Source organism: Lactuca virosa, chromosome 4 (assembly GCF_052849685.1).
Source record: "Lactuca virosa cultivar CGN04683 chromosome 4, Lactuca_virosa_CGN04683_v6, whole genome shotgun sequence".
Lineage (NCBI taxonomy): Eukaryota > Viridiplantae > Streptophyta > Magnoliopsida > Asterales > Asteraceae > Lactuca > Lactuca virosa.
This window is the reverse complement of record NC_136429.1, coordinates 101,726,816-101,746,088: the sequence shown is the minus strand read 5'-3', so window position 1 is coordinate 101,746,088 and position 19,273 is coordinate 101,726,816. Positions and strand designations below refer to the sequence as shown.

Genomic DNA, 19,273 nt, shown 5'->3' with positions numbered 1-19,273 from the left:
ATATATATATATATATATATATATATATATATATATATATATATATATATATATATTTGTACATATATGTATACATATACACATAAATACACAATATATATGTATATAAAAAATGATAATAAAATTAATAATAACTTAACATAATGGAATGTATATAAACGAATGTTTATGAAAGTAAATATAAGAATGTGACCATTGTCTGTTTTCATTCGTTTATATAAAATAACAAACAAAGTTATACGTGTTTTATTTATTTATTTATTAAATAAGCAAACATATGAAAACTTATTCTTTAACTATTCGTTGAATATTCCGTTCGTTACAACCATACTAACAAATGAGCTAATCATATATGATATATCACACAGAAAAAAAAAATCCATTTTAGTATTTGGGATGCCTCTTGGATATATAGTAACTTTTAGTGATTACCTAGGAAAAAATTAAGGTCACTGTTTACACAATCTTTAAACTATTACTTGTATTAGATTATAAGATATGTAATTAATGAACAATATAACTCTATATGTTACATTGAGAATAAATGTAGGATACCCATTGCCAACACGAGGGACTAGAAGTGACCTGGATAGAAATTAAGAGGTCTCAATGGAACCCAATCCCATCCATCACTATGAAGATGGGCCGCACCCCCACGTGACCAATTGCATGCATGAAAAGGACGTGGCATCGCAATTTTCTGATCGTCAATGAACCAAGATTTCTATTTAAGCAAATGCTTATTTTATCACTTAAATTATACCCCCAAAAATATGGATTTTTCACAACCCAAAAAACACCCACAAAAAGCCAACAAGAAGAGACTCACAAATGAACAAGTAAAGCTCCTAGAAACAAGTTTTAACTTCAACAACAAGCTCGATTCAACTCGAAAGAGTCAACTCGCTCAAGAACTTGGTGTGCCGGCTAGACAGATTGCCATATGGTACCAAAACAAACGGGCACGTTGGAGGAACCAGAGCCTAGAGACAGAACACAAGACACTTCAACAGCGGCTTGAACGAGTGTCAAGTGACAAAAACCGGCTCGAAAGAGAGGTTGAGAGGCTTAAAGGTGAGTTGGAAAAGGCTAAAGATTTGTTGGTGTCATCAAAGTCAATGAATTATGCATCTTTACCATCCTTTTCAAGTTCTTGTGATGATGTTGGAAGCTCAAGCTTGCTTGGTGATCATGGGGATTTCTATGTTTGTTTTGATGATCATCAATTTGATCATAAATCCAATGGGCATGATTTTTTTGCTAGGACCATGTCTTGATCATCTATTTGTGTGTGTGATTAGATCTATGCTTTTTGGAACAAATAAAAGTCTTTGCTTAATTGATTGATTCCTTTTTGATGATCGAGAGGTCTATCATGGTTTGTTGGTCGAATCATATGAATTGCAATTTCGAATGGTCGAGAACGAACTACTACTTGATTGGTAAGTGATACAGATATATCAAGTCAAAATTCAAAACCGAGTAAAATGTAGTTGATAAAAAAATAATTTTTCTACTTTCTGCTTCATAATTCTGTTAAATATAGTATTGGTTAAACACTTAAATGACAAAGAATGTACAGAATTCACACTTTAGTGATATCCATATTTTCCTTGCATATCTTTGAAATTCACTCGTATTTTACCTAAACTCTTTTATGTTTTTTTTGGGATAAGATGATTTACATCTATCATGTTGGTCATGCATGTTATCATCATAGAGATGTCAGTCACGTCACCAAGTCATTAAGTAAGAAAACCAAACAAAATCACGAATATATATATGGTTCATAACCCGAACCGTTTTGTTCCTTTGGATGAAATTAATGATGGGGTTCCCTATGTACACACAACATCACAACTTATGGTGAATAGATCCTATTCATGAACAATCAAATATCACACCGATGGCAACAAGATTGTGGTCAAGTATGTTTGGAGCATTAATACACTTGGCCCGTACAATAGCTCTAAATATTTTTAATCACGGGTCCAAACTTTACGCCTTTGTGTGTGTGGACTGTGGAACTTACACAATATTCTTATAGGATATTGTAAATATTTCGATTATTATATTTGGATAATAGTATATTGTGATTTTTACATGCATGATAAACAATGTTAAAGAAGCTATTATCAGAACGGCGTTAAGAAAACTATATATGGAAAACATACAACTTACTTCAAACGGTATATATAGTTTTTTTTTTTTTTTTTTTTTTTGAAGGAAACTTTATATATCATATTGGTCGAGTACAAACATTTAACTAGATAGAACAACTGGATGACAAGTATAAAGATATTTATTTTTGGAACTTTGAAATTCAATCTATATATTAGTATATCTATGATCTAAACATATATCGTAAGCTAGATGATAAAACAAATAAAAAATGATATGATTCAAACCTCAGACCTAGGCATGAAAATTTCACCCGACCCGGTGGAGAACCTGGTTGACCGGCCTCAATTGGGGACGGGTATTCCCCGCAAAAACGGATACCGGGGATGGGGTCAGGGATCTCCATTATGCTAAATCTAGGGATGGGTCGGGGCCGAGTATACCAATCCCCAACCTGCCTCGCCCCCGCATTGATGACATTATATATATATATATATATATATATATATATATATATATATATATATATATATATATATAAAGAGAGAGAGAGAGAGGTAGGTTCAAATGTGGATTGACATCTATTGTGTGGACGTGTGGATAATGATATTCTGTGAAAATTACAAAGAAAATATGTTGTTTGATAATATGAATACATTCAATCTTATGTAATTATTTTAATTATTAAGCATTTTTACTAATTAAATCGTCTATAAGGTTATTATACATTTTTTTTTTAATTATTCTCATTCTGTCAGAATGTTATCAGGATGTTTATTGAGTCGTATTATGTAAGAATTAAAATAAATAAAAAACGATGAATGAGAACAAAAATGAATTAGAATTGGTGAGAATCCATTAAAATAACAATAATTTTGTGAGATTGGACGTATTCACATTACTAAACAACATATTCTCTTAGTAATTTTCATAAAATAACATTATCCACACGTCCACACAATAGTTGTCCATCCACATTATAACCTAGCCCTATATATATATATATATATATATATATATATATATATATATATATATATATATATATATATATATATATATATATATATATATATATATATATATATATATATATATATATATATAGGATGGGCCGAGGGAAAGTCCAAAATTTAAAGGGGAGAGGATTCGATTCCCCGCATTCGTCGGTGATGGGGATGAGGATGGGGATGGGGACGAGGTCAGACGCTTGGGGATGAGAACATGGATGGTCAACCCCTCACTACCTCGTCGAGTTGGCAAAGCGACTCGTCGAGTTTTCCTAGCTTCAACGCATTCAGACGTTTCCAAGCGAGTTTAATGCTCCAAACTATAGATCTGGTCCCCTAGGACTGAGATACCACGTAAAGTTGCTAACTTTACATCCATACATGGCATCAAAGGGGCTAAAACACTCAAATAAGGATTATCAAGGGACCTAGGGCGTGAAAGAGGGCCAATACTTGACAAAGATGACGACTTTATGTCAAAAGGGGCCATGAAACGTCCAGATCTGAAACCATGGCTTCATAACATGCTCAAATCCAAGAATGGTCCCAAAATAAGCTAATAATGGCCATAACTTCTAAAAGAAGAGATCTAGAAGAAGGGATGATCAAGATAACGACTTTATACCTCCAAGTGGCTATAACAACACTAGAAATCCCGGATCTAAAGCTTCTCCATTCAACCTTGCACCACCAACTTCAAGCTCCTTCAAGAAAAGCACCAAAGAACACTCATTAAGCTCACAAACATTCAAAATGGGGAAAGAGGTGCTATTAGGGTTTTCTCTGGACTAAGGGGGCGATGAGGGAGGCCACAAATGAGTCATAAGTTCTTTAAATAGGGTGCAAAACCATGAAAATTAGGGTTTCTTAAACAGCCGTCAACTCGTCGAGTTAGGGCCTTCCAACTCGTCGAGTAGGCATTGAAAGACACGCATGATTTAGATACTCTACACGACGAGTTGGAGCCTTCAAACTCGTCGAGCTGCCCTGAAAATATAAATAATAAGCTTTTAAATTTATACCTGGAGATTAGGATGTTATAGCAGTGCTCGAGTATTGATGTGTATTTGAATCATAAAAGCTAGCAATCATTGGTATGCTCATAAAAGTTCCAAACATGCCTGTAAAAAGATCAGAAGTGCTCAGAGATGTACGATATGTATCAACAGTTTTATAATACATAAAATGATGATCTAATATCATCCAGAATCCTATAGTTTAAACTTGACGGTTATACGTCTTTAAACTCGATATCAACGATAAGACTTTTGAATAAACTTTAAAAGACTCCATTAGACCCTTTGTACCCATTGGATAATTAATATGAACTCAAGAAACACGTATAAACATAATTTTACTAAGAGAAATTATATATTTTCCTACAAATCCTTTTACCCAATTAAATGGTGACACGTGTAACATTTAATGCTCATTTAATGAAAATTAGTATACTAATGTGACATATGTCATTATTCAAATGAGTATGATGACCGATAGGAACAAAAAGTAGGAGGATATTTAATTTCTCTTTTACTAATATTAGAGTAAGTTAAAGTTTGGTTGGTTGACATGAATATGTTAGTTTAGAATTATCTTTGAAATTTTATATTAGTAGTATGATTGAAAAATCTATATGTTTTAGTCCCTATTTTATTTATTGTCAAATACTTTTATGTTAAATGTATATGAAATAATTAAAATATCAAAAAATTTGTCTTTTATCCGATTTTATATTTCTTATTCATTATAATTATTATTAAATTATATCAACAACATTATTTTTCAATACAGGCCGCCACCACCGTTTTTCACCATCATCACTGTCATTTTTCACCACCACCATCTTTCACCATTGTTTTCGTCACCACATGCAACTCAAAATTAGATTACAATATAGCTTGAAATAAACCAAAATCATAAATAGACCACTACTGTATATCACCACCTGAAATGGACCAAAATCAAATCGATGATGGTTTTGTATAGGTAAGAGAGAGAGAGAGAGAAAGAAAGAAAGAGAGCGAGAGAGAGAGAGAGAGAGAGAGAGAACAGAGAGAGAGAGATCAGGTGGAATATGAGAAGGTCGGTGGTTGCGTCGACCGGGAATAGAGATGGTAGCGTCATCGACCATCGACAATGAATGAGAGGTTGTAAGAGAGAAGGTGGATGATGGTAGCTAAATCATCAAAGAAGGAGATGGCAACATTGATTGACTGGATTTGTAAGGCGGCGGGACATCGTAAAGTAGAGAGAGATCTGGTGGAAGAGAGAGAGAGAGAGAGAGAGAGAGAGAGAGAGATAGAGAGAGGGCGATGGAGGAGGATAAACGGAGCATGCAGAGAAATGTGGAGTTGAGCGATGGAGAAAAAGTGGAGGTTAGTGACATCGATTGTTCCGTTGGGGACTGCCAAAGAAAGTGAGAGAGGTCCCAGTGGTTGAGTGGAGTCGTGGATGGGAGAAAGGATAGTGTATGGGTTAACTAATCCGATTAGGGCTTTTAGGTCTTTATTTCCAAATTAGCTCCATATAATTGAGAGTTTGTTTATGATTGGTTCTAGGATAAAACGGTCATTTCACAGGAGCTTAACGGAGGTGGACTGATGATAATTGAGATAGACACCAAAACTAAAGAATTTGCCGACCATAAAGATCAATGATGAAGACTTTTCAAATTATGATTAAAACTATAAATGTATGCCAACCACAAGGACCAAAACTATAATTTAATCTTATTATTATTAAAACTATACTGAAAATTTGGTCCATGTGGTTAGCAAAAAAATATAGATGAAGTCCAAAATCTTTTGGACTTGCATTAATGGTCCAAAATCGGATCTTTTTTGTAGTTACGGTCTCCGTTTACCCCTCTCCCCCCCCCCCCAACACACACATATTCTCTCTCTATCTATCTATCTATCTATCTCTATCTCTCTTTCCCCCCTTCATCTCATCATCTTCTTTCTTACTGCTCTATTTCACACCTTTCTCCGTCATCTGTTCAATCAAATTATTCTTCATCTCTGGCACCAAAAACCACACAAAGACCGATATAATTTACACCTACCCTGAAAAGAACAAGAATACCCCAAACTTAAATCGGAAAAGCATCGACATATAGCTTGAGCAATCACGAAAGTAAACATGTTTATCACATAGTCACACTCTGTACGATTGACCATGTTGCTAGCGAGAAAGTTTCACTAGGAAGCAACCACCCTACTGGCCCCCACGAGGTTTTGGTGACTTTGATTACGATGGTGATTATGATTACAACTTGTGCAAAGGACATCTAAACTCCGGCTTCCAGGAGAAGAATCTGGCGAAGAACATACCCACCAGAAACAGAGGAACCATGTCTCTGTCTATCCTCTTTTTTTTTCCTCTGGTTGTCAAATGCGCTCCTTCTCTATCACCGACAACAAATTTCTGGTATTTTGAACAATAATACTTTTACTTTTTTCTCATTGATTATAATATCTTTGTGGTCCCATACCCCCGACTATCATCTAACGTATATGTTGAGTGTAGACGCATCTATTCCATCATCTCATTACAAAATTACATTTGTTCCTAAAGGGCCAATAACATCTAATTTTGATAAAAACACCATCATCAAATCGAACTCATTGATCTGATGATTCTTTGTTGATTTATGTGTTTGAGGACAACTAGTGGGTGTTTGCTGATGAGGATGGGTGATGGCAGATGAGGAATACGAAAGGAAAGGAGATGGGTGGTTGAAGCTGCTGACGATATTAGGTTTAAGTAGGAGAGAGGGGGGGGGGGGGGGGGTAACCGCAGGTTGATATTTCTTTTTTATTTTTAAATTATAAAAATATTAAAATAAATAGAAAAAAATTGTAAATGTCAAATTAAGAGGGTATGATACCAAAAAAAATAAAAAAATAATAATCTGATTTTAGATTGTCCATGCAAGTTCAATAAAATTTAGACCTTATCTATACATTTTTTTAGCTAACAATAAGGACCAAATTTACATTATAGTATTTTATTAATGCATACCAAACAATTCGTCAACTAACACAATCAAATGTTCATGGCCCCAACCACTATTTGATCCCCACAAATCAGCCAACCGGCCAACCCTACCGTTGTATTTTCATTTATTTTACACATAATAGTATGCAATATAGTCAAATATATGTCTTTATATGATAATACTTGACAAGGATAATAATGCAAAATCACATAGGAAAGCCAAAGGTGATACGACAACTCAAAAATATATAAGAAAAAGAATATGTTGATACGAACCTAACTTTTATTAGGTCTTTACGCATCACTTTATAACTATTTGAAGATAGAAGTTCACAACAAAGTAAATAGTAAATTACACGGATAGGTCTACGTGGTTTGGCTTGAATTGTACAATGTACATTATGTTTTATGTTATATTTTCCACTCATATTGTTTTCAGTTTGTTTGAAATAAGCACGTTTCATTCCGTACGGACCTAAAAATAATCTATAAAAGGAAAATAATGCATTTATATATATTTTATTTGTTATTTTGTTTATTATTTACCCTAATAAATGAAAATATTTTTGATACATGTCTCTTCACTTTTGCCACATGTCATTATGTGGTATTTTTATTTTTATTTTTTAATCAAAAAATAATCAATTTCACTAATTAATACATCTATTATATATATAAAGTATTCATTGTAATAAATATTTAAATAAACACTATAATTATTGAAAATGTATTATTTAACGTAATTATATATTTATTTAAATTTCACATGTCATTATGTGGTATTTTTCTTTTTTATTAATAAAAATTAATTAATTCCACTAATTAATACATCTATTATATATGTAAAGTATTTATTGTAGTAAATGTGTAAATCAACATTATAATTATTGAAACGTTTATTATTAAATGTAACTATATTTTTCTCCACAAAATGAATATAATAGTAAATAGGTTGTGTTTTTCGAAAACTAAAAACATTTATTATAAATGTTTTTGTTACATGAATAAAAGTAATGAAATGTTATAATTAATATTGTTAAATTCAGATATAATAACTTTTGTGGTGGGTCTAAGATTTTAAATTTTATGTAGCTAATTCTCTTTTAATCTTGTTGGAATTTGAGATGATGTAGACATGAGTAAAAATTTATCGCCGACCCATTAGTGTGTAGTACACAAGTCTATCTATAATATCTATTTTTAAAATATGTTATAGTTTTTTTTATTAATATAGATTGAATTATATACTTATTCGTTATATCGTTTGTATTTATATAAAAGTATTTACTTTAAAAAATATTTAATGTTTACACTAATATTAAACTTTTATTTTTAATAAACTCGTGTCGTATATGACTCTCACACCTAGTGTATAATAATTAAAAAACAAAATAAATCTCATCCCCACCCCACCTCCATCCTCTCTCTCTCTCTCTAATAAGATCCTAAATCCTAAATCACTTAAATTAAACTACATCGACCACCATCTAGTTTGGTTATTGCATACTACACTTTCATGTCAATCTATATGTTTGTCGTCGATATGTTCTCTGGGTTGTAAACGAAAAAAAAACATAAATGAGGCATGTTTATGTTTTGTTCGTTTAAGTTTAATTAATCGAAGAAATAAACGAACATGAACACATAAATGAACAAATTTCCTTGTTCATGTTCGTTCGTTTAAGAAATTACTTTGTTCACGTTTTTTATGTTCGTTTATTTGTTGAAGATAGTGTCCAAGGTCATTAACTATTGATAATATTTCAAAATAATAATATGGTCTTTTTGGGATGGCCTCATGACATAATTAATAATAGGGAAATAGAGAAAAATAAGTTGTTAATTTATTATGAATTAATAAATCAAGTAGAAATTATTTTTGGTAATTAATTAAAAAAATTTAATTAATTAAAATGCTTGAATATTAACTAATTCCAAGATATTAATTAAAATATTCCAAAAGCTCCTGGAAGATGGATGTTGACAGTTTTGGTATCCATTGGATAAGGATAAAACATGTTTTGAAAAGGATAAGGATTATCCTTAGAAATATGATTGGCTTAAGGATTTAAGTTGAAGCCTATAAATAGGATGTTTGGGGATCAAACCCAAGGGATTCATAACATACAATTTTGTTCCCCATTTCTTTCTTATATCTTCATGAAGTTGAAATTATATACCCTCTCTTGGGATATAGAAAATTTGACATATCCCTTATTAGGTTTTTCCTTATTTGCTTCTTGTAGTCTTGAGTCTGACAACACTAGAGGGATTCTACTTTGGGTCATTCATCCATTGAAAGGCCTCAATTGAAAATTAAGAAACTTGCTAAATCTTTGATTGTTTACACTACCTTTAGAAAGTGTATTGATGTTAATAAAACCCAACAATGGTACCAGAGACTGGTTGGTTTTAGTTAATAGCACAAACTTTGTAAAAATTGAAAATTAAGAAACTTTTTAGTCGCAGTCGCGACACGATGCCATGCTGGTTGCGGTGCGGCGGGCAAGTTGTTCATATTTCGAATTTTGTTTGTTTTTTTTGATATCATGGGGATAAACCTCTTGATTAAAATATTGTTTTAATTGTTTAGATATGAATATTCAAATCTTAGATAAAATTTAAAATATTATAAATATTTAAATTTGAATATTTAATTAATTAATTTTGAATATTATTTAAACTTGAAGTTAAATTTTGAATATTGATGTTAGAACTTTATTTAATAAGAGAATAAAATTAGAAAGCAAAGAATATAAATTTAAAAGGTTAAAATTTAGTATATGATATGATTAATATATGTATAACAATCATACAAAAAGTGTCATCACGTGTTTAATAAAAACATTATCGTCGAATCAAGACTAGGCGCATCCACTCTAATACTATAAGAGATGTTTAAGGAGGTCTTTTTTTTCCGAATAAGGTCGGTTTTTAAAAACATTATCGCTTACCACCTTCACCGCCTTTTTTATTTTGAGAGTGGAGTTACCGAAAAGTTTCAGTTGGATATTGTTTCAATATAAAAGTATTAATCAAGTAATAAAAACATTCTCGTTTATATTAAAAACGCGAGTCATGTGTTACCCACGAAAACACACATATTTTTTATATTTTGATGATGGAGCGTGTGTGGTTAACCGACACATCATTACAAAAATATAAGTTAATATGATGTGTCACTTGTAAAATTATTCTGTTAATGGAGCATATGTAGTTAATCGACACGTCAATATAGGGATAATTTTATATTGAGGGTCACACGGTTTTGCGTGGTTGATTCACCGTCTATTCAATGATCAACAACATCACCATCATTGAATCAAGATGAGGACAATACGAGATTAACATGCCATTGAATGTCAATGAATCTCAAATGATTTAGGAGTTTTAAAAGAATGAAATTGGCAAAGTGCATTGCCTACCTAAATAACTTTGTTGTGTGTTTATGACATTCCTTTACACATAACAAAGCCAAATATGGGTCCTAGTCTTAGTAAATAATTTATTAGGGTTAAAAATTATTTTATGGATTAATAAAACAAACAAGAATAGATTTAACAATGAATGATGTCTATAAGATTATCCACTAAAATATACTGCTATAAAACCAGAGAAAAAAAAGATTAGCTGGTAGGATGATCATTCTAGTCAAAATTTGTTGTTTGGGAAAAGTTCTCATAAACAAATAAAAATATCATGCATTAGATAAGCTCTTCCTAAGGTTCCTCCAACCATTGTGGTGGTTGTCGAGGCCAACAAATAAATAACCCTAGAAATTACACACTAGATAGTGTATAATGGCAAGGGGATCGAATCCACGAAGATTGATTCCGTTTGTAACTCAATGAAAATCACTTTGTAAAAATACTTGTAAAACAACAATAAAAGTAAAAATAGGAACTTTAGTTTTTGTTATAAATCTAATTTTAACTAGAACAAGTGAAACACAAATTAAACTAGTAAGAGTTTATGTAAATCAATATGGAGTAAATGGTTGACATTGGAATTTTGTCATTTGAACAATTGGTAAATATATCATTAGAAGTCAATGTGTAATACTTGTAATAAATCTCTAATTTGGCTATAGCAATCCAAGAAGCTTGAAATTACCTAGACTTTTCTTAGTTAATACAATGGATAGAGAAGCTCATAACACATTTTTTTTTAGTTAAAGCCACAATTTCCATAAAGCATGTAATTAATGAAAATTAACTAGCATTAAGATTAAAAAGCCTCCAAATCCAAGAGGAATCAAAATGCTTTCACTATCATGTTAGAAAAAAAAAAATACTTTCAGGATCGTGTGAAAGGAAAACAAACACCAAAAACCATTTTTTTCTTGCTAATTTGAAGATCCATTACTTAATCAAGAAATTAGCCAACTAATCACTAAACAAACGTATAAAGTTTTAAATAAATACACATGGATATATAAGATGTTGAAATGGAGAATACTTTCATAAAGATTCAAACACAAGTTCTTGAAGTTCTTCAAAATAAACCAAATATTCATAGATTACTTCCAATATCAACCAAGATTAGTTTAGCCTAACATGGCTAAACTCAAGAAAAAGAATGAGAGTTAGATGTACCAAATATTTCAAGATAAACTCAAGAAAAAGAATGAGAGTTAGATGTACCAAACATTCCAAGATAGAAAGATGAAAGAAAACTCAATCTTCAAGTGTTCTTCAAGCTTCAAAACCCTCTCAAAGTGCAGGGAATTCTCTCTAAAATTCGGATCCAAGAATGGCCAAAAGAACCCCACCAACCTTCCTCAAATAGCTTCCAATTGTAAAAATCCCGGAATTTCCCCCAGCAGAGGCCACACGGGTCGAGTGTTGAATCAGATTTTGAGCCTCTTTTCTTCTTGGGCATGCACTACCTTAGCCCACTACTCTAATTATTCTCCATATGATTGTGGCCTATAATTCTTCAAGATTTCTTCATTTGGTCTGATTCGTTTCCTCTTTATCATTCATAGCTCGAATACCCGGTCGATCAATCAAATCCATAAGCTCAAATGTTACTTCCATCTTCTTTTAAGTTAAAGGCCCATATTTTCTTAGATCTTCCATTAATTAACTAGCCCAATTTGTATCATCTCCAAAAGTCACCAAGCCCAAGATTCCTCAATCCTCAAGTCAAATTTATTCCAACAATCCTTGATCATCGCTCCACACTTGTCTTCTTAAAATCTGAAGTTATACTCAAAGACTAAAAAGTATCGATATAGGAAAAAAAAAATAAGAAAAATGAAATTATGCATGATGATTAACTAAAATTGGAATGGAATACGCTAAAATAAACTATAAAAATAAGTAAATAAAATGAAGCTATCACACTGCATTCTAAAACTGTTACAAGAATTATCAAATAAACATATTGAAGTAAGACAAAATTCCATATTAGTTGGGAGTTGACTGTGGTTATCATAATTAACTAACTAACATGTACATATAATCAGTTCACTTTGATTTTGATATGAACAACTTGGAAATGTCTACAAAGGAGTTGCATGGCATGTTGAGACCCTTTGGAAGTAACACGGCCGATCATAGAAACTCCAAATTCAAATGCTCCTACATTCGCTATCATGAAAGAAGTTTCAAGAAAGAGAAAGTCAGTTGCCCATGGTTAAAAAGGCGATTAGTTTTGATATAAATAATCCAGAACCAAACGCCAAGGAAAATAAGAAGGCTTATTCTGAGACATGTTCTGATAGGCTATTCATTTTCCAAATTAAGAAAAGGAGATAGAAAGAATCCGTGCACAATATGTCTGATGGATAAGACCGAAACATGGAGAAGATGATTTGAAAATGGATTACGAGCCCATGCTACTATCCATAGGATCAGAAGAAAACTCGTTCTCACGAATTTTTAGTCTACAATCAAATATACAAATTCATAATACCATTGGAACATTACTTTCAATCCTTGAGTATTTTACTATGGATCAAGTACTGACATTTGCAAGAATGGGTATTGGCTAAAAGGGAGTAAGAAGACTGAAATAAGGAGAAGGAAATTAGATCATGAATATCGGGCCCTTGCTACTATTCATAGGATCAAAAGACATCTCTTTCTCCCAAATGTTTAGTGTATGGTATTAAAATTGTTTATACAAAATTTCATTAGATTGTTATGACTTAATGAGAATGTTTTTATCGTGTTTGAAAGAAAGTCATGAAATATATGAAGTTGGTATTGTAACAATAGCTTAAAAGGTTGACTCAAACATTTGAATAAGATGTACTAATGTGGAATTATTTTCTTGGACAATAAGAGTTGCATTGCCAAAGATCCTGCTGGATAGGATTTTGGAATTCATTTCGACCACAAGTCTTATGATAAATGCAAGTCTCATTAGTCAAATTGAATGATGAAAGTATTGTATTAAGGTGTCTAAGATCCTAACTAAATTGGTATAATGTTGATGAATAAAAGTAAAGTCATTTTTGCCATCATAACTAGGAAATGGATTGGATTGATCAAAGGAGATAGAGACAAATGATTTATTAATATATTATATAATTAATATATTATTAGAAATAGTAATAGTTAATTAAGAATTAATCAGAATTCATTTAGAATTAACTTTGGGTTAATTAGAATTAATTAAAGGTGCAATGGATGAGCTGTAATTTTTCAATAGTTGAACAAAAGAGATTGTCACACCCCCAAACCAAGGATGGCGGAAACGTCCGGGGGTGGAGGACTTCATGTATAGTATCATAACAACAATTGTAATAGTAATTCAAGCAAACCCAACCAACATATATATAATTGAAAAAAGTTACATCATTGTATGAATTACATGTTTACGAATCAATTACATTATGTTGACAAAATATGAAATAGTAGACGCCTTAGCGTCCCATCCTCAAATGCACTTGGTTACCTGTTTAATGATTTCCTGAGAATACAAGTTGTTTGAAAAAAAAGTGTCAACACAAGGGTTGGTGAGTTCATAAGCTTTTGTTTGGTATTATTAAAAGCCTTTCGTTTGTAAAAGTAGTATTTGTGTTAGAAAATCCAATATTTTCCTTAATGTGTAAATGTAGTCTTAAAACCCAAGACCGAAATGTACAAGTAATTTGTCATATTTATAGTAAAACAATGCAAGTTTAAATCGACATAAACTCGTTAAATTTTAATGAAGTTCCCGTAAATTCCAATGTTTATTAATACTTTATGTGAGTTTATTATAACCATACTATGACCAAGGTTGCCTAAAACGACGTTCTTCAGGCGTCGGAAATGTTATGACATTTGTCACCCCAGACCTATCGGTCTAACTGTTGCATGCAGTTTAGGTGTGGGTTTGTCAAACCCAATATAGATCTATACACAAGTATCACGCTCTCCCTCGAGGAGACTCTGGTTATAATACATGACTTATTTGTAAATTGAATCGAATGTCTCACAGAAGTCATTAACGAATTTACGTGTAGTGTAATGAAAACTTGGTACCGTATGGCCGTACCTTGCTTAATGAAAATATCCTTTGTATAAATGTACCCTTTTTAAATGTATGTGTTATGTAATGTTTCATAAAGTCATTAACGGAATTACGTGTTATGAAAACTTGGTACCGTATGGCCGTACCTTGCTTAATGAAAATATCCTTTGTATAAATGTACCCTTTTTAAATGTATGTATTATGTAATGTATCATAAACTATACCTATTATAGTTTATCAACCAAGGGTAGTACGTAGTAATGTATGCAAACTATATTCAAAATAGTTTATTAAATGTTTGAATGTATCGGTTGTACTTTGATTATAATCACTTGTTATTCTTTATATTTTATATGTCCAAATCCATTTGTAAACTGATGTGTGTCTAAATATTAAGATAAAATGTCATATATTGCAATAACATATAATCACATAAAGATATACACCTTGCTCAACATGTTACAAGGTGAAATGAAATTGACAGCAACTTTTTGTTGTATACAGTTTCTGTTACTGTTCTTAGAAAATTTATAGAAAAATCATCAAAGCTCTAAATCCAAATCCGCAAATTCTGAGAGTTTGGAATATGAGTCTAGTTTGTTCGTAAATTTTATCATGATTTTTAGTGATCTCTAACAGAGGTGAAAATGTTCATAATCACAGACTGGTCCGGGTTTGCCTTTGAAATGATAGGCAGTTTTGTAAAAATCACCATAAATTGTAGAAAAATCATATGGAGATGTGCAAGTAGCCATTTTAAAGCTAAGAGTTTGAGCTACTTGCACCTGGAACAGTTCTGAAAACTAAAATATTTAAGTTGACCAAAACAGTCCGTGATCAAAGTTCATCTTTTCTGATGTAATCTGATAGAAAATGTTTAATTGTGTTCTTGATGATTTTACTTGTATTCCCCCCTTAAAACTTAAGAAAAACATGTAAATGTAGGGGTATGAACTCACCTTATGTGGTTTCAGTAGATGAAAGTGAGAGAGAGGAAGTATTCAACCCAAGAACACTAAGAAGATGTCTTGATGATTCGAGAATCTAACACCGAATAAGATGGAATTTGTGTAAGATATCAATGATTTGAGTAGAATGGAGTGTAATAATTATATGAATGATGAATATACTTACTAATTGAAGAAAGAAATCCCTGAAAAAAGTCTTGAAGTTCTTGAAGTTGAGAGAAAAGATGAGAGAATTTTGGAGAGTGTCCTTTGGTTGCTAAGTGTAGAATGAAAGAACTTTATGGAGAATGAGGAGAGAGGATCAATCCTCCAGCTCTTAGAACGTGGGAAGAGCTGGAGATTGGGTGTAAAGGTCCACTAAGGAGACAAGGGGTAGTGGGAAAGAGTGGCTGATCATAGAGTGAGGTGGTGGTGGCTTGCTTTTGTCATAAAATAAGGAAAAACAAATATTCCCTCAATAATTAGTCCAACCACCAATTCTTTTAATACATTTTTATAAAAACCCTGGAGATTTATATATTTTGGGGCGTTATTTTAGAAAATAAAGTTTTGGGTGAAAATCCCACGTTAAAATAATGAAAAACGGAGTTAAAACGAAGTCGTAGTCGAAAAACCGGTAAAAAGGGGTCGTCTGCGAGACCTCTCGCATGGGCTGTCTGAGAGGCTTCTCATGCGAGGCTTCTGTCCTGAGAGGCTTCTAATGAGAGGCTTTGGTCCTGAGAAGCTTCTCATGAGAGGCTTCGGTCCTGAGAGGCTTCTCATGAGAGGCTTCGGTCCTGAGAGGCTTCGGTCCTGAGAGGCTTCTCATGAGAGTTTTCGCTTCTAATAGGAGGGTTTTGGTTCCTTAAGGTTATTTTACCCGTTTTTACCCCGTTTCAAGTGGTTTTTGACCCGGTTAAGGGTCGGGATGGCCCGAATGATTACAAAAAGTTAAAGTAACTTTTGAGAGAGATTTGGGACAGATTTGGGAGAGATTTCAAATAGAAAGAGATAGAGTGAAAACGATTTAGAGAGGTTTCGTTTGTGATTAATTTGAGTGTCCGGCTTCACAACGCAAGGTTCGTAAACCCCGTTAAACCGTGTTTTAGTGTCGTACACACTCCCGATGAGTGTGCAATAATTTTTTTATCGTTTTGGTTCAATGTTTACTGCATTTGAGACTTAGGAAATTCAACACACGAACTTTCCAAATAATGTTTCTCTCATTAAAATATTGCATTGTACAGTAATTACATAGTGTAAACCCTAATATACAAGGGTTAATTGAGTCGATTGGTTTTGACTTGTTGACTTTGTTTGACTTTGACTTGACTCAATTTTGACGGTTGTCACATCATCCCCCCGTTAGAAGGAATTTCGTCCCGAAATTTGCATTTGACTGGGACATCAAGAGTTTGGGAAAAGATGTGGGTATTTTTTTTCATTTGATCTTCGCGTTCCCAGGTGCACTCAGGCCCTCGTTTAGCGTTCCAACGGACCTTCACGATGGGAATACGACTTTGTTTCGTTCGTTTGATTTCCCGATCCATGATTTCGACTGGTTCCTCCACGAAGTGGAGATTTTTGTTAACTTCGATTTCGTCGAGTGGTATTACGAGTGTCTCATCAGACAAACACTTCTTTAGGTTCGACACGTGAAATGTGGGATGTACTTTGTCGAGTTCCTGAGGTAATCGAAGTTTGTATGCTACTGGCCCAATCCTAGCAAGGATTTCGAATGGCCCGATGTACCTTGGATTTAGTTTCCCGCGTTTGCCGAATCGTATCATTCCTTTCCAAGGGGAAACGTTTAGTAGTACACGATCACCCACCTGGAATTCCAAGGGTTTGCGTTGTTTGTCTGCGTAACTCTTTTGCCGATCTCGAGACTCTTTTCCCTTATGATTTCAGGGCCAGTGAGGGTGCTATTAGAGACTTGTCCTCTAGCTAGCTGTGTATCCCCCACCTCAGCCCAACACAGGGGTGATCTGCATTTGCGACCGTAAAGAGCTTCGAATGGAGCGACTTTGATGCTAGTATGATAGCTGTTATTGTAGGAGAATTCGATAAGCGGTAGATGGGTATCCTATGCTTTACCAAAGTCTATCACACAAGCTCTTAACATGTCTTCCAACGTTTGAATGGTTCGTTCGCTCTGTCCGTCGGTTTATGGGTGGTAGGCCGTACTCATGTCAAGCCTAGTTCCCAAGGATTTCTTTTTGTAGAGACTGCCAAAACCGTGAGGTAAATCTACTATCTCTATCGGAGATAATGGATATCGGCACACCATGGAGTCGTACAATCTCTTTGATGTACGTTCTAGTCAGCTTCTCCATCTTGTCGGTTTCTTTTATCGGTAGGAAGTGTGCTGATTTGGTCAATCTGTCTACGATTACCCATATGGTGTCAAGCCCGCCCGATGTCTTAGGCAGCTTGGTTATGAAGTCCATGGTTATTCGTTCCCATTTCCACTCAGGTATATCCGGCTGTTGTAATAGCCCGGATGGTTTCTGGTATTCGATTTTGACCTTGGCGCAAGTCAGACACTTGCTCACATAGGTAGCAATCTCAGCTTTCATGTTCGGCCACCAGTATAATTTCTTGAGGTCCAGATACATCTTATCCGACCCGGGATGGATGGAGTATCGAGTCTTGTGTGCTTCATTCATGACGACGTCTCGGAGTCCACCGAACTTCGGTGTCCAAATCCGGTTCATGATATAACGTGCTCCATCATCCTTGACTTCTAATTTTTTATCCATTCCCCTTAATGTCTCTCCTGCCACCTTTTCTGGTTTCAAAGCTTCCAGTTGAGCTTCCTTGATTTGTATGGTCAGGTGGGAATGGATTGTCATTGTTAAGGATTTTACTCGGCTGCCCGAGTACTCCTTCCTGCTTAGAGCATCGGCCACTACATTGGCCTTGCCCGGATGATAACGAATTTCGCACTCGTAGTCATTCAGCAACTCTACCCATCTCCTCTGTCGCATGTTGAGCTCTTTCTGATTGAGGATATGCTGAAGACTTTTGTGATCAGTGAAGATAGTGCATTTCGTGCCATAGAGGTAGTGTCTCCAGATCTTCAAAGCGAATACTACTGCTCCTAATTCCAGGTCGTGCGTAGTATAATTACCTCGTGCGTCTTAAGCTGTCTTGATGCATACGCGATAACCTTCCCTCTTTGCATGAGCACACATCCGAGGCCTTGATTCGAAGCATCACAGTACACTACGAAGTCTTCGGTTCCCTCTGGGAGAGACAAGATCGGTGCGCTGCATAGGGCTTGTTTTAACGTTTGGAAAGCAGTTTCTTGTTTCCAAGTATATGACCGTTTGTAAAAGTTTCACACATACTAATTTAGTCGGGACATAATTAATATATTTATGTTTTAAAAAGATCTTTATCGGTTACTTCATTAGTTGCAAAGTGCATACCAGTCATATGTGATTAAGATATAATAGTCCTTCGAATAGATGACCCTAACTCCAAGACCACAACCAAACAAGGACAGGAAGTGAAACAAAGATACATAAATTCTAAGTCTATAGCATCTTAGTTACATATGACCTTAGCGCATCCACTTAGCAGCTATTGATCTATAAATAAAGACCTATTTAATTCTCAGATAATTTATTATAGTAACACAAAATACTCATATAGTATTTGTAAATGTTTAGTTTTGAGTTCTTAAAGTATCTTTTGTAGTGTGTTATTAGGTTTGTTAGATTT

The 19,273-nt window shown here is 33.6% G+C and overlaps 1 protein-coding gene across 1 annotated transcript; it reads left to right on the top strand.

Annotated features, from left to right (window-relative positions):
- The first annotated feature begins 755 nt into the window (after window positions 1-755).
- Window positions 756-1,431, top strand: LOC145106791 (putative homeobox-leucine zipper protein ATHB-51). Its single transcript, XM_079043719.1, has one exon. It carries the CDS (start codon window positions 774-776, stop codon window positions 1,275-1,277), a length of 504 nt encoding a protein of 167 aa, XP_078899845.1. The 5' UTR covers window positions 756-773; the 3' UTR covers window positions 1,278-1,431.
- The last annotated feature ends 17,842 nt before the right edge of the window (window positions 1,432-19,273 follow it).